The following is a 20,684-nucleotide window of genomic DNA, read 5'->3' on the forward strand; positions in this document are numbered from 1 at the left end:
TTAGACTTTTGGAGGACATAGGGACCCCCATTTCATCATTCTGCTTCATTCTCTCTCTGTTCTCCTATTCTGCAGAATCTGTTAGTTCAATCTCTAACCTTCTGCTCTCTCTGCTTTTCCTCAGAGTAGCTTTGCCTCGTCTGTTCCTGTTTGGCTGTGACGTCATCCTGGAAAAAAACATCAGCTGTGCTGCTTCTATCAACACCCTTGTTAATAGATGTTGGAGATCGGCCTGTTTTCCAGTGTGGTCCTGTTTCTCTGACCGTGACTGAGTGGATGTGCTCTCTTCGTCCTCTGGCATGGGAGCTGCCTTGGAGCTCGTCTGCCTGGCTGTGTGTTTCCTGGACGGGGCCGCCTTTTACAGCTGCTTTTTGTATCTCTGCTTCTGTCTCCTTGAACCCCAGTCGGCCTCGGCAGATGGCCGCTCACACTGAGCCTGGTTCTGCTGGAGGTTTCTTCCTGTTAAAAGGGAGTTTTTCCTCTCCACTGTCGCTACAAGCATGCTTAGTGTGGGGGATTGTATTTGAGTCAATGAGTCAATGCAATCAACTGGTTTTCCTTAGATAGAAAACTTTGTATCAATTTGACTGTATGATCTGGTTGAACTGTAAAGTGCCTTGAGATGACATGTGTTGTGAATTTGGCGCTATATAAATAAACTGAATTGAATTGAATTGAATTGAACTTAGTTACACAATAGAGAATTCAGCTGGAAGCTTCAAAATACCTTTTTTTGTTGTAAAACTAAAAATCAATAGTTACTCTATGTAGAGTAGGTGAAATTACAGTGTACTAATATGTTCACTCAACCTTTAAATGACAAGGCAGACTCAGAAGACGGAAAATTATGTTCAAACAATAAGCCTTCAATTTAAATAAGAAGAAAGTGTCTATTAATAGCGCATATTTGTTTAAAACCAGCTTGTTTTTGTCAAGTAAAGTTGCTATCACTGTTATCACTATCAACAAGTTTTTACATTCATGCTGATTGTTGCAGTTTCTGTCTTGGTCACTTAAGTAACACCCTGCTGTCATTTTTGCAAATCTCTAGTGTTGCTGCTATTATTCACAGATCTATTACTGTCTATTAATATCTACAGCTGTATATTGATTATTTATGCTCTAGGTGCACTGTATTTTTATTTGTAAAAACGCTGTACAGAACAGTATTTTATTTGTTTATTTTTGTATTTCTGTCACTTATTCTGTTTTTTTTAATACATTTTTAAGGTCTATATTTGTGTTACTACTTTTGCTATAATCTTTTGCTGCTGTAACCACCAGCAGTTCCCAATGTGGGACAATAGAGGGATTTTCTATTCTATTCTATTCTAGTCTATTCTATTCTATTCCAGTGTATTCTATTCTGTTCTATTCTATTCTAGTCTGCTCTATTCTATTCTAGTCTAGTCTATTCTGTTCTATTCTATTCTGTTCTATTCTAGTCTATTCTATTCTGTTCTATTGTCTTCTTATCTAGTCTATTCTGTTCTGATTTGTTTTATTCTATTTTATTCTGTTCTATTGTCTTCTTATCTAGTCTAGTTTATTCTGTTGTATTCTATTCTATTCTATTCTTATCTAGTCTATTCTATTCTGTTTTATTTTATTCTATTCTGTTCTATTCTATTCTATTCTATTCTATTCTATTCTATTCTATTATGTTCTCTTCTATTCTAGTCTAGTCTATTCTATTCCAGTGTATTCTATTCTGTTCTATTCTATTCTAGAGTATTCTATTCTAGTCTGCTCTATTCTATTCTATTCTGTTCTATTCTATTCTGTTCTATTCTTATCTAGTCTATTCTGTTCTATTCTAGTCTATTCTGTTCTATTGTCTTCTTATCTAGTCTATTCTGTTCTGTTCTATTCTATTCTATTCTATTCTATTCTATTCTATTCTATTCTATTCTATTCTATTCTATTCTAGTCTAGTCTATTCTGTTGTTTTCTATTCTGTTCGTAGTAGATAGAATAGCTATAAATTTAACTCCAGCAAGAGTAAAAAGTACAATCGTGTAAAACTGCACATAAAAAGTATTCATTTTTTTCAAATATTTACTCAAGTTAATCTAACTGAGTAAATGTCGGCTAACTAATATTTACCACCTCTGGCTATATTTCTCTCATCTTTTGCTTTCTTTGCATTTTTACGCTCTACTGAAAAGTTACTTAATTTCTTGTAACTTCAGTATTTTCAACCAGGACAAAGTAAAAAATCAATAAACAGAGTTACATAAATGACGAGTATAGAGTTTAAGTGGTTTTTACACATTATTCACTGCAATATGATGGTCATCTTAGCCCCGCCCCCTGCCCACCTTCCTCTTTTGATTGGGCGCCTCTGTGTTACCATGGTGACATAAACAACAGTTAAGACCGTTTTTCTATGTTTCTAGCTTGTAGGACTCAATTAAAGACGGCACTTTGTTTTATAGATCGTGTTTACTAATGAATTTGAACTGAAACTGATCTGTTTCTCAATATATAAGAAAATGGAGATCGGAGAGAAGCTCAAAGAGTTAAACTTGTCATCAGAGGAAATGGGAAGAATTACCAACGCCTTCAAAGACGGTAAATTTAGGGAGATGTTGCGTGAATACGTCCAAGATATGTCTGACCCTGAGAACATGAGAAAATACGAGGAGGAAATCCAACAGTGGGAGCAGGAGAGAGGAAACACAGTGGAGTTCATCCAGCCTTCCCCTTTCAGGGTGATCAGAATCAGCAACGCTGCAAAGCAGAAATGCTTCATCAACATCTGCGCCAATGACAAGATCCACACACCCCAGGCAAAGAGTGCTGTGTCAGAGGATGGCCGCAGGGGGCAGTGTTGGAGCCTGCCTCACAGTCTTCAACCAGGGAGGACAGACAGAGACACTAAAGGCAACACATATGTGATCTATGATGTTATTTTCCACCCTGACACGCTGCACATGGCCTCTAAAAACAAAGCATTCATGGAAATGGTCTACGATGCTGCTATTGATGGAGTCCAACGAGCATTTAAAGTACATCTAGACAAAAATAAGGTGAAGGAAATGAAGACAAAATACAAGGGTACCCCTCAGCCATGTGTCATCCGAAGACCCATACCTGGATTCAATCCCCAGAACAGTACCCCTGAGGATCTGGCATTAACAGACAACAGAGCCGCTCAAAACCAGAGCTTCCAGTTCCAATCACAGAAGAACCAGGATCCGGTTAAGCCAAACTACACCGTAAAATATCGATCTATGGTGGATTTACAGGATTTCAGATGTTCTAGAGACTCTGTGCAGAGCCCCAGGCCTAAAGAAATTCTGATCACTATTGACCTGCCACTCCTGACGTCAGTCAGAGACACTAACCTTGAGGTAAAGGAGAAAAGTCTGCTGCTGGAGTCCAAACAACCAGCCTACAAACTGTATCTCCCTTTAGCTTATCCCGTGGATGAAGACCAAGGAGAGGCCAAGTTCAACAAACACACAGGAAAGCTCAGTGTGACCCTGCCGGTCCGTCCACCTGATGACGCTCTCCGTCATCATGATGGACTCAAGAAAGATAGCGAGAGTCAAGCAGAGCAAAGTGAGGTTGAAGAGGAACAAACCGAACAAGAGGTTTATGAGAAGAACAAGGAAGAGGTTAAATCATATGAACAGGCGGAAAGGAATCAGGAAAAAGGACTGGTCAAAAACTGTGATGAGGAACAGAAAAGTGGAGGAAATGATCAGCAAATAAAGAGAGAACAGCATGAAACAGAGGAGGAAAAAACAGGAACAGAGCTTCCAAAGCAAGAGAGTTTACAAGTGAGCAATGAGGAGGAAGCTGGGCCAAAGACAATACAGGAAACTAAAAGCCAAAGTACTGAGGAGAGATCAGCTGTGGCTAAAGATCAGATAGAAGATGAACCTGTTAGGAAAACAGGAGTTCATGCTCCAGAAACTGTAGCTGTCAAAATAGCATCGACCTTTACTGAAAATCAGGAAGTGTTAATATCTGACAAACAGACCATTGACTCAGAAGATAACAAAGAAGTTAGGCCAAGCACAAGTTTGGAATCTACATCCAATATAACATCTTTTGATGACCGGGAGGGAACTGGAAAGGTAAAAAAAAAAAGAATATATACTTATAGGATCCATTCTAAGACATTGTTTCTCAAACATTTCTGTGACAAGAAGCATCACACTGTCATGTTTTAAATAATCAATATCAAGATTTAGATATTTTCTGTTTCTAATGTAATGAAAATTATGAAATTATAAGATGCTGCATGTTTGGTTTGAGCATAGATTAATCACTCTTACAATTTTACTCGGAATTGAAACCATTGATATAGCGTATAATAATTAAATAGATCAACTGATGCAGGTTCTTTTAAAGATCAGTGCTGATACAAACTGTTTTGACAGCAATCTAACCAGTTCCCAACATGGGTTGCTGACAATTGAACCCATATTGCCTTTTCATGATAAAAAGACACAAGTCTCAGTTTTTACAAAGAAGAAACTTTTAGCAACAAAATAATGGAGAGCATTGGAGGGAGCTGCAATGCATGTCCTTTGGAAAGGCTGATAAATGGACCAATGAACGTAGCTCATATCGGCTGATACCGGAGCAAGAAATAAAAACAATCCCTATTTTATATGATAAGAATTTCCTATGTTTAAAGTTAGGGGGAAAAGTGGAACATTTGTGGATTCACACCAACCATGTCCCAAAAAACCAACATGGCTTCCATCAGTATGGAAGCCATGAAAAATGTATATTTATTTTTTGGAATAACATTATCAATTGAAAAATGAATTTTTTATTACTTGGATTTCTAATAGAAATTAGCCTGCCCACTGAGCACATATATACAGGGCCTCCTCACGTATTTCTTCTGCGTTTGAGAATAAACAAAAGATTTGAGGTTATTTTTTTTTTTTTTTACATAAAAAAGGAATGATGTCAGACATGGTCTATCTTAGGGAAAATAAGGCAAGTTTTCAAACAGGAAACTTGACAAACCTGACCACATATGAAAACACAATACGCCCATCTTGTTAAATCATAATTAGCTGAGATCAACTAAAATATTTGGTTCAGTTTCCCTTGGCAGATTGAGGCCTATTCACTGCCAGACCTGTAGAGTTAGAGTGGTTTTAAATCTGGTGTAAATCTAACAGAGCATGTCAGAAACAGAACATTGTAGCTATGGACGAGCACGGTGGTGGTAGCGTGATGATCAGGGACTGCTTCCAAGCTTGGATGACTTGCAGAATAACGGAACCTTGAACACGACGAGACAATAATCCAAAGCAGAGCAATAGGTCTGCCTTTTCCTGGGTCATATTAAACCAGCTCAGGTTATCTTGTGTACAGTAATAGTGAAGCGTGAAACCTTTAGGCTGGGTGTCTTTCACATGTTAATATCTCAGTTTCTTTTGAGGAGTTTCTAATGACGTGATTTTAGGAACAAAAAACCTGTTATTTAATTTTTCATCTTCCTTTTCTGCATCAGGATGAACAAGGTGCTTCTCTTCAGCTACTTCCATCCTTTGGAGAACCCCAGATTTCTCCTGAAGTGTCTTTCCCTCCAACTGAGAGCAGTGTGGGGGAAGCCTGCCTCTCTGGGAGGTCGGTGGAGTCCAGCCAGGCTTTTATCACAGCTGCAGTGGAAAAAGGAAAGGAAACAGATGAAGATGACCTGCCAGCACCTCCAGCTGCCCAGACGTCGGAGAAGAACAACGATCCACCAGCAGCCGTGATGCTGAGGGAAATCGATGCCGATGGAAAAGAGACCCTGATCAATGATCACTCCACATCTGCTGGTTTTATTTTCCAGAACAAAATTATGTATGAACTGGACTGATGCTCTGTGTTTTACAGGGAATGAAGGAATTTGATGCAGAATCCTTTGGGTTTTTTTTCTGTTTAAATGACTCAAGATGTTTGAGTGAGAATGTGAAGTGAAAATATGCATTTGTTTGATGGGATTTATCAGTTTCATTGCAAAGTTGGTAAAATAATAGATATCTAATAACAGTATTCATGACAAATGGATATTTGTCATGAATACTATTATACTATAAGTCATCGATAACAATGACATAAACATAAAGGCAGCCAGTTACCATCACTCCTTTTTAACATGCTTATCTATGACAACTCAGAAACACATTTAGAGGATGTTAAAGATCCTAAACATCAGATATAATATATTGGAGTTCTATAACCATATTTCCTTACAACAGACAGTAAGTTGGTTGCTGAGGTGGAAAAATGACAAGGACACATTTATTGGATCGACCACAAATGTTGTTTTTTTTTCCCTTTCATCCTTCATACAAAATGAACCCTTCATCTTACCCAGCAGTTTCACCCCTCTACTTTCAGAGATCATAGACGGTTCTATGCAAGCAAAATAGATCACATATCAGACCTACATAAAGTAGTGCAGAAGTGTAGTAAATATAATGGAAATGTGTAGCATGTATTAGTACTATCAGCCCCTTTACTCAAATACGCCTCAATAGAATCTAGAGCTGCACATTTCAGCAAGGTTCTCTTTCAGAGGAAGTGGAGCTGAAAGCGGAGGTTCCTAGTACTTATAGAAGCTGTAATGTTCGTTGTTTCGGTTTCTTAAAGACTTAGAAACTAATCCATCTAAATAGTGTTTAGTTTGATTACTTTTATGGCTTAGATAAAGGCTCGTTCCTTTCATGTTTCTCCTACAAGGTTAGTAAATAGCTATTGGTGTGGCTAATTAGACTCTTTGTCTTAGATAAATGTTTCTTTATTTGTTTATTCTGATTAAATTTTGAGAATTATACAGCGTCATTGTGGTTCTTTTCTAAATGTTAAAGAGTTTACAAAACCATCTGACTGATTTCTGATCAAATTTGGGGGGACTGAAGATAAATAAATTTAAAAGCTACAGAAGTGTTTACTTGAAAAGTTTGGATTAATTTTTACAGTGATTTCATTTGGCAAATGAATGGCACAAAAATTAGAAGCCATAAAATGATTTAACTCCCATTTATCAATATTCCCACCCCCCCAAAAATAATCCAAAGGTTTAAGAATGAAATACAAAATACATAACAATGAAAGTTTTTATTCTTTATGTATTTAAAAATATATGACAAACTTTACAAGCATAAGAAATGTAGATGCATCAGGTGTTCAAATACTGAAAGCGTCCAATCAGAGGGTCGAGGGTGGAAAAATATGACTACTAAAAATGGATCAAAAAGAAGAAATCAGCCCATTTTTTAGTCTCTAAACACAAAAGCTATGGTCATGTACTTTGAGGCACTTTTTCGATTTTTAGTGAAAATCATTTCAATGGTAGGAATAGATGCTTTAATGCATCTATTGTTTTCTGAGGAGTTCAGCACTCCTACATTCATTAAGAACCTGCAGCACATTTGCTTTCCTTACTTATGTTTTAGGAATCTTTCCAAACTGGAATTGGCCAGAATCAGTGCATCTCTAATAATAACTGATTCCCCCCGGTGCTGCTTTGTGGACCCTGAGGCGCTGTTCTTATTTCCTTATTCCCCTGTCTTAGCAATGTAGGTCAGTAGAGGAACATCAAGTCTCATAAAAAGGAGAAAAAGAGCCTGCTAAAGATTCAGCAGCAAGTGCAGCGTTATTGCATCGTTCTAAACAGTCATCCCTACTCTGATGTGAACTGAGAAAGTTCTACGCTTAATGTAAACAAAGGAAATGAAGTATAAAAAAAATAAAAACAAAAAAACACTGGTCCGTGGTTCTGACTTCCGCAGCTGCCTCTTCAATTCTCCCCACCAACGTAACATCTGCTGCTACCTCCACTGTAATCTTTGAATGCTGAAGATAAAATGTTCTGTGGTTTTCCTCATCTCAGGCCTCGCTGAAGACAGCTGTCTAAAAACTCAGAGTAACAAGAGAGAGAGCAAAAGTGCTGCTGCACCGGAGCATCCGTGCCTCCCATGTCGTCCACCAACACCACCGTGTGAGACACTTGGTGCAGGTTCATGCTCACGGCCGTCTTTATGTAGAAGCTGATGCAGACGCGGCCACACTCGCACGTCTTGGCTGCTTCGAGGTCTCCACACAAGTGGGCGGGGATGAGGTGAGGGCCGTACGGGATTCTGGGGGGCATAAAGGGAGAGGATAAACGGTTTATCTGGTTTGGAAACGAAAAAAACAACAAAATATTGGAATTTCTAATCTGACCTGAGATCAGCTACAGCTCTGGAGGCGATCTCCTGTAGTGGAAGAGGGAAGGAAAGTTTCATGGTGTGGTCCAAAGGGTTGGGCTGGATAAACGGATTTCCAAACAGGTCCAAGTTCTCAAGACTCAGCTTGAAGAAGTCTGTTGGCAGAACAATCAGCTGGTTGTGCGCAGCAGACAGGAACCTCAACTTTGAGAGGCGGCCGATTTGTAACGGCAGGCCTACAAGCTTATTGTCATCCAGCTTGAGGTTTATCAGTTCTCTGAGCTGACAGAACCGGGCGGGCAGCGACTGCAGCCGGTTCTGGCTCAGGTCCAGGACCTGCAGGGTCTGCTGCAACGTGGACAAGCACAGGGCTTCACTGAAGGCCTCCAGATGGTTGTTGTGAAGGATGAGTTCAGAGAGGCAGCTCAGGTCGCCGATGGTGGCAGGGAGTTTCTTGATGTGGTTGTTGCTCAGGTCCAGCTTGCGTAGAGCTACGCAGAAAAGAAGAGACACACGATCAGCATTGTACTGTAAACAGGCTGCTTAGAGTTTATGTTACAAAGAATACAAATTTTTTCTTTCGGAGGATAAAGATAAATGCTTTAATTTTTACAAATAAAACCACAATGTGGAAAACCTTTGTTTATTCCCCTGTAATGTGACATGTTGGAGAAACTACAGCTTTAAGTATTTTAAAATTGTTTACATCTCTATGATGTTGAATTTAAGTTTGACTTTGATTAGGCCATTTTAAACTCATGAGAATGCTTTATTACAATAACCATCATTAATAAAAGGTAAATAGACCATTTATGAACGATTAAGAGATAGTTTATTATCTTTTATAAACTGAATATAAGCCATTTCTAGAAGGTAAAAGGATCATATTGCCCTGCCATGTTAGCTAAGCCCTATAACACTAACATTACTGGACTTAATACCTTAACAAATGATCTATTTACTTTGAATAAATGGTTTATGTGCAGTTTATAAATGAATCAAACATTAATAAAATGCTAATCATTAATAAATGGCCACTATACCATTTATAGCTGACAGTTATTCTCAAGTGTAACCATATAGGTCAGTCAGTTCTATTTAGATCTTTATAATCATTGTCCTCCTGTCCTGTCAGTTGATGCTTTTTTCTATGCTGGATAAAAACATCCCCACAGCCTGATGATGCCATTACTGTGCTTCAGAGTTAGGATCGTGTATTAACGGCAACTTTTTATTTTTAGAAACACACAGCATTTTGCATCAAGGCCAAAAAACTTATATTTAGTCTCATCTAATCAGGAGTTCCTGACTAATAATCGTCATCCATCTGTCATGTGGATTTCTAGAGCTGTTTAAGATGACGATTATAACAGAGCTCGAGATGATTAAAGATAAGAGTAATTATTTTAAAACCCGCGTGGGCGTTGATCTTTATGCTGCTATTTATATTGTAACTAACCTCTAAGGGGTTTTATTACACCTATGCCATTTTTGCACAGGTCTGAGAGATACAATCTTTGATAACTTGTTTAAATTTTAAACAACATGAGCATCACTTAACACATGATAGATGTACCTTTGAGCGACAGCATGCGCATGTCCACCCGTGACAGTTTGCAGTAAGACACCTGCAACTGCTCCAGAGAATAAGGGAAGTTGGAGGTGAGAGGATAATCCTTTTTGGACATGACCGAAAGCTTCTTCTTTGGCTGTTCCACATCTCTGGCACGAACGGGAGTAAGCGTGGACAGAGGAAGGCTGCTGGTGTCACTCCCTCGGTCGGCCAAGCGCGCTGCTGAGAGGAAGTTCTTCAAGCTATTGGCGTCGGCCTAAAACAAAACAAACTAGTTATAGGTGTATAAGAAGAGAGATGGAGAAAAGATGTTCTGGTGCGATTGGTTGTGTTTGACCGAATTCCTAAAAATATTCAGCCCAGATTTGGCTGGACAGTAATTTCTTGACACGGTTCTTGTAGAAATGAAAGAGGCAGGCCCTGGGCTTTTAGGAAAACAGCCGTGAGTCGGAAGGATGGTATAACAGAGGACAATTCTTCTAATTTTTACAGATGAAGTTATCCAGTATAGAAGTCCTGCTTAATATATGCTGGTGTAATTAGTCTGGATTATAGTCTAAATTTGAAATTGGCTCCTATCCTTAGAGATGTCCTTGCTTTTACAGATTTCCCTTTAAGGAAATATGAAGGACTAGTAGAAAAATGTCTTCCAGGTTCTTTGCAAAAGGCAGCAGCTCTGAATTAACAGAGAATGAAGGACCTACCCAATTGACCCCTGTTCCTAATATAATCTGATCTTCAATTAAGTTTAAAAACAGTGCTTTGACGTAAATACTGCTGTTTGATGTGATATGATAAAAATTGGTTTGGGTTGTAATTGTGATGCTTTTAACAAATTGAAAATGTAGGAAACCTACCTTTTCAGTCTTTGAACTGCCAACCCCTGATCAGAGGACCACAGATCCCTACTGATAATCTTTCCATCAACGTAAAATAAAAGTTTAATGGTTTTTAATGCTGGAAAAGACAAAACTACACAGAAGAGAGCTTTTTCTATCCTTCTAGTATTTAATTGTAGTCAATGAATGATAGGTGGGACTCTTGATTCTAAGGAAGGTTTTATTCCAGAGTAAAAAAAAGAGGATTGCCCAATAAACGCCCTCTTCCTCATACAGTTATTTCATAAAAGATGTCATACCTTGCTTAAACAAACGTCAACAGCCGGTTCTTTTAACCTCACAGTCGCTTTGCCCTCCTCCACAAACCACGTGAAGAACTTCTCGATGTTGTCTCTTAACTGAAAGAAAAATTTCATAACATAAGCATGATGAAAAACAATAACATTTCAGCTATGCATCATAGTTACACAAAGAGTGAATCACTGCCAACAAGACCAGACAGCTGTTAAACTGTCTGTCAACAAATGAAGCAAGATGTGTTTTTTTCTGTTTAAACCATAAAGAAATCATTTCTGACATCTAAAACCTTAGTTTTATAAGCTTGATGCTTTATCATTAAGTACACAAGCTTTGTACTGAAAGTGTAAGGGTTAAAAGCCTTAATATAATTAAATAAAATAAATAAATTTGGTAAAATTGAAATGGCTTAAATCAGCAGAGCTTTTATTTCACATCAGACAGTGATAATTAAAACAGACTTTTCACACAATGTATCAAAATATTTTTTAAATGTATTCTTCAGAAAATGATCACAAAGCAAAGAATATTATTAAATAGGACAAGTTACAGTTTTTGATCACTTGCATACCCCTTACAAATGCAGTTAATAATTATATTTAGGTTTATAAACTAAAAAATGTAAGTGTCATTATCAGCATTAATCCCTCTAAGATTATGTTGTACCCCAAAAAATGTGTGTTGTTCATGAATTTCTTATTGAAGCACTGTTGTTATTTTGCTTAATATATTCGGGCAAGTTGGCGTTTCTTGTTATTACATTGACATACATTTTTCAATAAAAATATTTTTTGAATGTTACAAAGGTAATAAGCTCTTTTACTGGATTCCAATAACACTATTGGCTTGAAGTGTATTTCATAGAGTGCTCTATTAGGGGTTAAAGAAATTGCCTTAGCTAAGTTACCAACCAACCAACCATCCATCCAGATTTATTTAATCTCATTATATTGTAATGTACGGAAGAGGATTGGAGCCGCTAAAGACATAAAAAAATTAACTGATTTTTAAATATTCCAGTTTAATATGGGAAAAAAGTCAGAATTCTGACTTCAATCTCAAAATTCTGACATTTTTCCTCTTAATTCTGACGTTAATCTCAGAATTCTTACTTTATTCCTCAGAATTCGTCAGAATTCTCATATTATACTGAAATGAGATTTAAAAATCAGTCAACTTTTTTTTATTTTTTTAGTTGAACAAGTCAGAATTCTGACTTTAATCTCAGAATTCTGACTTTAATCTCAGAATTCTGACTTTAATCTCAGAATTTCAACATTTTTCTCACATTTTTCTAATTTTTCGGTCTCTGCCAGTTGTGGTGTAATGCTATGTGACGTCTTTTACTTTGAAAAGCAACAGAATATAGAGCAGGGGTTTTCCGGTCCCTAACAGCTGTTTGTAATTTAAGTGTATGTGAGACAGAAGCTGCAGCACTGTGTGAGATACTTATCAGTAAATAAAAGAACAACGTGACATGGTGTCAGAAGTGGGATGCTGCGCATGAATTGAGAAAGATGAAGAAAAGGGCTAAGAGGAGAAATCGTGCATCAAGCGGATTAAAAGAAAGTTTTGCAAGTAGCTCTGGTGACGAGACGAAAGACAACCAGGCAGAAATGGGGCGACCCACGCCAAGCGCAACGTTCACCATACAACCTCCGGAGCCATTTGATTTCACCAAGCCACAAGAATGGGAACTGTGGATTAGGAGATTCGACCGCTTTCGGCTTGCAAGTAATCTAAACGCAACGCCAGAGGAAAACCAGGTAAATACGCTGGTGTATTGCATGGGCGATGAAGCCGAAGATGTGCTAAAGGGGCTACCGCTAACTGCAGATGCTAGAAACAACTATGCAGACGTGAAAGCAGGCTTTGATGCATTTTTTGTACCTAAGAAGAATTTCATATATGAGAGAGCCAAGTTTAATCAGCGCGTGCAATTGCCAGGAGAAACAGTGGATTCCTTCATCACTGCTCTATACAACTTAGCTCAATGTCCTGGGCGTAGCTAAAGAGACACTGCATAGAGGCAAAATGACGGCTGAAGAGGACATTTATGTTGTTAAAGATCTGCACACTGCACTGCTGGGTCGCTCTGCTATTCAACAGCTTCAACTTGTAAGCAGGGTCAACAGCATCACCATGGATACGGTGAAGCGACAGTATCCAAAGCTGTGCAGCGGGCTGGGTCTTGTGCGGAGTCCATATGCACTTAAACTAAAACCAGGCGCAGTGCCCTTTTCTCTTTCAACACCTCGCAGGGTCCCTCTGCCACTCATGGGAAAAGTGAAGGAGGAGATAGATCGCATGGAGAAAATGGGCGTGATCACCAAGATCGAGGAGCCGACTGAGTGGTGCGCTGGGATGGTGGTGGTGCCAAAGAAAGAAGGTACTGTTCGCATTTGTGTCGATTTTACAAAAATGAATGAATCAGTGTGCAGAGAAAAATTTATCCTGCCATCAGTTGAGCATACACTGGGCATGCTAGCAGGTGCAACAGTTTTCAGTAAATTAGATGCCAATATGGGCTTTTGGCAGGTACCATTAACAAAAGAGTCTGCCAAATACACCACCTTCATCACGCCTTTTGGGCGCTACTATTTTAACCGGCTACCCTTTGGCATAGCTTCGGCCCCAGAGAATTTCCAGAGGATGATGATGACGGAGGTAATTGCAGGCCTAGATGGGGTACTGTGTCATATGGATGATGTGCTGGTATGGGGACGGACACAGGAGGAGCATGACAGGCGACTACATGCAGTGCTTCAGAAAGCACAAGAGGCTGGCATTACACTCAACATGGACAAATGTGTGCTCACACGCCACACAGTTAAATTCCTGGGTCACGTGATCTCAGCAAACGGTGTGAAACCAGATCCAGAGAAGACGAGAGCAGTACAAGGGATCGATCCACCTAAAAATGTCAGTGAACTCAGGAGTTTCCTGGGTATGGTCAATCAGCTGGGGCGCTTCATACCTCACCTGGCTGAAAAGCACAAGGTTCTACGAGACTTGCTGTCCAAGAAAAATCACTGGTACTGGGGTAAGGAACAACGGGCCGCCTTCGATCAACTAAAAGCTGAATTGTCGTCCCCACCAGTGCTCACATTATATAACCCAAACAGTGCAGTGAAAATATCAGCCGATGCCTCTTCTTTCGGCCTAGGTGCGGTCCTGCTGCAGCAGACTGGTGACAGGTGGTCACCTGTGGCGTATGCATCACGGTCCATGACACCGACGGAGCAACGCTACGCCCAAATAGAGAAGGAGGCACTGGCAGCGACGTGGGCTTGTGAAAGGTTCAGCTGTTTCATCCTGGGAAAACAACTTGAACTTGAAACCGACCACAAGCCGCTGGTGACTCTGTTGGGAGGCAAAGCGTTGGATGAGCTCCCGCCCAGGATCCAAAGATTCAGGATGCGGCTTCTGAGGTATGACTATATAGTCAAACATGTCCCTGGTAAAAGCCTATGGACGGCTGACACCTTATCTCGTGCTCTTCTGAGATCCGTTCAAACACACTCAGCCACAAACCTGTTAGAGAACACTGACATATATGTTGACTCTGTCATTAGCAACCTTCCTGTCAGTGGGGACTATCTGGCCAGCCTGCGCGAGCATCTGAAGGCAGACAGCACTTGCTCCACCCTGATTAAGTACTGCACAGATGGCTGGCCTGATAAAAGTCAACTACAAGGAGGGCTGAAACAATTCTGGACTGACAGGGCAGTGCTGACTGTACACGATGGTCTACTGCTACGGGGCACAAGACTTGTCATCCCATCAGCACTGCAAGAAGATGTGCTGCAAAGGCTACACGAGGGGCACTTGGGGGTAACAAAATGCAGAAGCCGGGCCAAGGGGACAGTGTGGTGGCCAGGACTCAGCAGCCAGTTGAACAACATGGTGCTGAAATGCAAAACCTGCATTCAAGAGAGACAGAACATAAAAGAGCCACTGATGCCAACAGCGATGCCCATGAGGCCCTGGCAAACCTTGGGTGCTGATCTGTTCACACTGAGGGGCAAGACTTACCTGATAGTTGTGGACTATTTCTCAAGGTACGTAGAAATTGCACTACTGTCTGCCACAACGTCCACAGAGGTGGTGCTGCAGTTAAAATCCATGTTTGCCCGCTATGGCATTTGTGAATTCTTTAAAAGTGACAATGGGCCTCAGTTCTCAGGTAGCTACTTTAGAGAGTTTGCAGCCAAGTATGGCTTTGTACACATCACAAGCAGCCCCAAGTTTCCTCAGAGTAATGGGGAGGCCGAAAGAGCTGTACAAACTGTGAAAAGCCTGTTAACGAAAGCGTCAGACCCATACCTCGCCTTACTGGCCAATAGAGCAACCCCCCTGCAGAATGGATATAGCCCAGCTGAGCTGTTGATGGGACGCCGCCTCCGTACTACTGTCCCCGCTCTTCCGACCCTGCTGAACCACGTTTTGCCAGACTATAGTGAATTGGGGGCCAAAGAAGAGGAGAAGAGGAGGAAGGATGCTGGATACTTTAATAAGCGCCATGGGGCAAGGATCCTGCGCCCACTCTTACCTGGAGAGGATGTGTGGGTCACTGATGCGCGAGTCCAGGGAACAGTGATATCACAACATAGCACTCCTCGCTCCTACATTGTTCAGGTGCCCCGAGGCACTCTGAGGAGAAACCGATACCAATTGGTGCCATTGCAAACCAACAACGGATTGGTCGATGCTAAACCACAGGTGGGTGAAGAGCCGCCTACTCCAGAGGCCCCACTTGCGACATCAGCACCTACCATTACAGGGACCATGCGGACCAGGGCCGGGAGAGAGGTCAGACCTCCGAAGAGACTGGTAACCCTATGAGACTTTGAAACAAAAAAATTTGACATTTAAAAAAGAAATGTGATTGTACTTTGTTCTTAAGATGTGAATGCTGTAATTGATCTGCTTTAAGATACTTTAGTAGGAACCGGATATTCAAAGTAAGTATTTGTTAAAGAGAAAAAAAGAAACAAGTAGTTTAGTCAGTGTTTTTTTTTGTTGTTCATGTGTGAATCAGGGACAGAATAGGTCCTCCAGCTAAACTTTTAAGACCTGCTGGTACAAAGGCTGTCTACCCTTTTGTTCCAAAGAAAGGGAGATGTGGTGTAATGCTATGTGACGTCTTTTACTTTGAAAAGCAACAGAATATAGAGCAGGGGTTTTCCGGTCCCTAACAGCTGTTTGTAATTTAAGTGTATGTGAGACAGAAGCTGCAGCGCTGTGTGAGATACTTATCAGTAAATAAAAGAACAACGTGACACCAGTCACGTGACATTTGTTGCTAAGACGCCATTTTTGGTGGAAAAGGCGTAGTGTAAACAACCGCAGCATAGCTAAACGAAGGACTAAAGGATTGAGTTTGTTTCTCTGACTATATGGAAAAAAGTAAGCAGAATGCGAAATTACCGGACAGGTGACGTGCCAAGGTAGTTATCCCTGCGAAAATGTGTATCCCCTCGTCGGGAGCGCGCACGGAGTAGGAAGAACAACCCGACTTAACTCCGCTTCAATTCCAACGTGCAGAACTTGAAATTTGAAAGGTTTTACGTGTATGAAAGTTGAGCTTTACTGTTTTATTCTTTACTTCACGTGTTATAGCAGAATATCGCCAGTGATATTGATTTAAAACTGATTATAAAACACAAACGTTTGCTTGAAAGCTGGTCGCTGACAGCAGTGTCTACTCCTCCCTCTGAAAGCAAACAGATCCTTGTTCTTTTCCTCACGTTCCTTAAAAAAATCTCTCATTGTTTCACAGTATCCAAATGTTCTCATCCCATTGAAAACTGTTGTAAACCATATACTTGTAATAAAAATGAAATAGAAAATGGAGTGCACGTGTAATCATTAAAGACTATATGCAGAAGGAAAATTATTTTTTCCTGGTTGAAATTTAGTACTTAAATCTATATCTGTGTTTATAGTAACGTACAATTTATCTATGTTGTACTATCCTTAATAAACAGTTTGTCTTCTAATATCAGCCGTTTTATTTCATCCCATTTTGCCACAATTGGCAATATGGGATAAAATAAAACCTGCTGTAATTTGTTCCCCCTGTCTCAATCAGACAAAAAAGGCCCCAGCTTTTTCATTTTTGGCTTATAAGCATCTTTTATGATGACAATTTATTCCTGAAACTTTGGATGTGATTGACCTTTATTTCTTAAAGTTATAAGGGGGGAACAAATTATAGCAGGCCACCTGCTGTAATCTGTTCCCCCCTGTCTAAATCAGGCCAAAAAGGTCCCAGCTTTTTCATTTTTTGCATCATAAAAGATGCTTATAAGCATGAAAGCTTGAAAGCATGAAAGTTTGCATGAAAGCTGGTCGCTGACAGCAGTTATTATATTTTTTCAGTGTCCCTAATGGTCATCCGTAGTTATGGATACCTAAGTCCTGAAAGTTGTAGGTACTTTGGCCCAGAAGCATTCAGGAGACTGAAATAGCAATAAGAGGAGAGTCAGAACACGATGTTCCCAGTGTGAGGAACCAAAGCAAACAGCTCACAGACCTTATACTTTGAGCCGCTTCTGTCTTTGGCTGTGCAGATCAGCATGTAGATGTTACTGCGCTGACTCGACTTGTCCAAGTGCTTCCCGATGGAGACCACCGCTCTCGCTCCCTTCCCCCGACTTTTCATTCCGAACGAGGGGAGCATCCGGTTTACCACCTCCACATCGCACTGCAGCTTCATGGCTCCTGAGGGCTGAGGGCAGGTCCAGCATGTGGGGTTAGGCGCATACCAGAGGGGGAACTTCCGTAAGCAAGCAGACAAATTAAAAAAGATAAAATTCTGGTAGCAGGTAGCAGGCGGGGGGCACTGAGGCTGCTAACAACAAACACATCCGATCTGCTGAATGATGTTGTTCAAAGGCAGCAGCCTCCTTTATGGAGGGTCAATGGAAACCCAGCTCCTGATAAAGATGTTTAATCTATCAGCACAAATTTAGAAAGATCTAAGCTCCCTGTAGGCTCCGAAAATAATGTTAGGATTCGAGCTTGTTCTCGTCTGTCAGCTGGTTAGCTGCAGTTAGCAGTATAGCGCGCGAAGGAAGTGACATCACAGAGGGTGGTTTAGGATCCATTCCCAATAGCCAGAGGGGGCGCTAGAGAGGCCTAATTTCAAACATGTTTATCCATCATTTTCTGGCCTGTTTTTGTAGCAAGCCACTTTACTCCTAAAACAAAACTCATTGCTTAAAGATGCAGTAAAATTGCATTTTACCTAATTTAATCTCAGTGTTAAAATGGCTGTTTATTTGAGACTTCAGTGACCAGATGTGAAACAGCATTATGAAGACATATCAAACTGTCCAGGAAGAAAGTTTTGAAACAATTAAAACAAGAATAGGTAGCAAAACTATATAGTATACTTTAAACATCTCACAGTGCATGGTTCTGTCCATCACTTAAAGGTGAAGCAGTACAACATAACTCCCAAGTTTTTACGACACAGGACAAGCTTGGGCAAGAGGATTATTAGAGGAAGAGGCAGCAAAAACGCCCAGTAAAGCTCCCATCAAATGCTCTGCTTTCAGTTGAACTCTGCTTCAGCAGAGCTAGTAAGAAAAATACAAACGTTTATGGTTTTAGTGAGATCAATGTCAGAAACTTCATTGTGGGGAATGTTGGCCTTGTGGTTAGAGCCGTGTGCTTGTGTTTTGAGAAGTTTGCAAGTGCCTGTTTCGATCCCCACAGCCTCCACTCTGGGTCACTGAGCAAGACCCTTAACCCCACACTGCTCCCCGGGCGCCGCACAATGGCAGCCTACTGCTCCCCAAGGGGATGAGTTAAATGCAGAGGGTTTGTTTCATAGCTCTGTACTTGTGACAGTGTAATGAAAATAAAAGCTGAAAAAAAAAAAACAATCAAACAAAAAAGGTTTGTGGTTATAATGAGATCAGTGTCAGAAAGTTTATTTCATTTTTGACAAAACAGAACAGCTAAAATTCTCTTAGATTCTATGTATGTCTAGCTCTATCCACCGAATGCATTTCTCCTGCATCTAAAATGATGGTTCTTTCAGGATTGGCTAAAAAAAGACACGAATGATCAACACTGGACATTCAAACAACATCCAACATGTTCAATGTGAAAAAGTTAAATGGACGTTGTCAGAACGTCTAATGTTAATGGATTTAAACTTCACAAAAAGAGATAGAAAAAAGATGTTTTCAGTTTTAATTACCAATACTAACGTTTTGACTTAAAGGGGAGTCATTAAATGGTGGAATGTCCCTGATTTTCTATCACTGCCTTTATCATAAAAAGGGTTTCACTTTGCTTTTCCTTATGTGATACCTTATGTAAAATATAAAAAAAATGTATTCAATACTGTTTACGTTTTTGTCATATACATTATTATATTATTATATTATTATTATTGTTGTTGTTGTTAATGTTATTATTGTTGTCGTTATTATTATTATTTGTATTATTATATCATCATCATCATTATTGCTATTGTTGTTATTATTATTATCATCATTATTGTTAATATGATGATGATGATGATGATGATTATTATTATTATTACTGTTATTATTATTATCATAAAGGAAATTAACATCCACTAATAAGATACTTCGTATAAGGGAATATTTTTTCACTCATGACTAGAACACGTTTTTTTTTAATGCTTTGTTAATTTTTGGCTCTTTTCAGTGCAGGAAACCCTGGTTTTCTGCCACAGCTGCACCTTGCCATTCGTAAGATGAAGGAGGCGTTAACGTATCATATTTTGAACGCCCATGTAATGCAGCATGTGAGAGCAGAGAAGCCATTGGTTAAGAATCACCATGACAACATGGTGACGTCTTCTTTTACTTTCTCTCCTTCGCTGCAGAATTGCTGTACATAGAAACAAGAAAAATAGACCCCACAGCTTTAGAGGGTGCAATTAAATATGGACTTATTTTAAAAATGGCAATAAATAAATAAAAAGAAAAGAAGACATTTAGTATTTACAAGTCAATGTAATTACCTTGATTTAATTACACACGGAAAGATATCAAGTCTTAATTAACCATGATGATTTTCCATTACACTCATTACAGTATTTTTAAAAGGTACCTTACCTTGAATCTGGTTTAGAAAAGATTTGTTATACAATCACTTTTTTTTTTAAACTGTTACTATTAGAACCAAAATCTGAATCTGCTTTAACCACCATATTTTTTCACACAAGAAAGGAATCTGACTTTGGTTCAACGATCCGTCTCAGTGATAAGTTTTTAAGTACAAATATGCATTAATGGAGAATATAATTTTTGAAAATTTTCAAAATTATGTGCAATATTAATATAACTTTAGTTTTAAAGGTAGAATATGATAGTTTGTGTTGTTACATTGCTGTTCTGCCTTAATACATTTACTAAATGTAACTTAATAATTGTAAATGTATCATCGAGATTAAAAAACCTAACATAGGTTTAACAGTAATTAAATGCAGCTTAAACCCAATCTTTTATTTTACAATCATATTATTAATTTACAGATATTATTTTGTTGCTGCAAATAATGACATTAATTCAAAATCAGTTAAACATTGAAGTAAACCTATTATTGCACATATTCTGGGTTTCTTTTGTTAATTGGGCTATAGAAATTCAATGAGGATCAATCCTGCTATAATCAATAATAAGACAAATACATTACAAATAAACCAAAACAAAAATAAACAAACAAATAAAGAAAGAAATGTCAAAAAGGTGAAAAGAGTGTGTAAAACAAGTAACTTAATTAGACAAGCTTTATTTATTTCTTTATTTTCTT

The 20,684-nt window shown here is 39.2% G+C and overlaps 2 protein-coding genes across 2 annotated transcripts; one reads left to right on the plus strand and one right to left on the minus strand.

Annotated features, from left to right (window-relative positions):
• The first annotated feature begins 2,355 nt into the window (after window positions 1-2,355).
• dnaaf2 (dynein axonemal assembly factor 2) lies at window positions 2,356-5,900 on the plus strand. Its single transcript, XM_038286257.1, has 2 exons — window positions 2,356-4,088; window positions 5,489-5,900. The coding sequence occupies exons 1-2, from the start codon at window positions 2,496-2,498 to the stop codon at window positions 5,837-5,839; spliced, it is 1,944 nt and encodes a 647-aa protein (XP_038142185.1). The 5' UTR covers window positions 2,356-2,495; the 3' UTR covers window positions 5,840-5,900.
• Window positions 5,901-7,068: 1,168 nt separating this feature from the next.
• Window positions 7,069-17,965, minus strand: lrr1 (leucine rich repeat protein 1). The gene is made up of 5 exons (XM_038286255.1): window positions 17,422-17,965; window positions 10,886-10,984; window positions 9,751-10,003; window positions 8,191-8,665; window positions 7,069-8,105 (listed from the first exon to the last, which is right to left on the minus strand). Exons 1-5 carry the CDS (start codon window positions 17,602-17,604, stop codon window positions 7,850-7,852), a joined length of 1,266 nt encoding a protein of 421 aa, XP_038142183.1. The 5' UTR covers window positions 17,605-17,965; the 3' UTR covers window positions 7,069-7,849.
• Window positions 17,966-20,684: the final 2,719 nt, after the last annotated feature.

Source organism: Cyprinodon tularosa, unplaced genomic scaffold, assembly GCF_016077235.1.
Source record: "Cyprinodon tularosa strain WSP-4 unplaced genomic scaffold, ASM1607723v1 ctg222, whole genome shotgun sequence".
Classification (NCBI taxonomy): Eukaryota; Metazoa; Chordata; class Actinopteri; order Cyprinodontiformes; family Cyprinodontidae; genus Cyprinodon; species Cyprinodon tularosa.

Excerpts from the sequence above, each read along its gene's own strand:
- dnaaf2 (XM_038286257.1), top strand. The coding sequence starts at position 2,496 with ATGGAGATCGGAGAGAAGCTCAAAGAGTTAAACTTGTCATCAGAGGAA. Across the intron at positions 4,089-5,488 it reads ACCGGGAGGGAACTGGAAAG|GATGAACAAGGTGCTTCTCT; the intron begins GTAAAAAAAAAA and ends TTTCTGCATCAG.
- lrr1 (XM_038286255.1), bottom strand. The coding sequence starts at position 17,604 with ATGAAGCTGCAGTGCGATGTGGAGGTGGTAAACCGGATGCTCCCCTCG. Across the intron at positions 10,985-17,421 it reads GAAGCGGCTCAAAGTATAAG|TTAAGAGACAACATCGAGAA; the intron begins GTCTGTGAGCTG and ends TTTTTCTTTCAG. Across the intron at positions 10,004-10,885 it reads TTGACGTTTGTTTAAGCAAG|GCCGACGCCAATAGCTTGAA; the intron begins GTATGACATCTT and ends GTTTTGTTTTAG.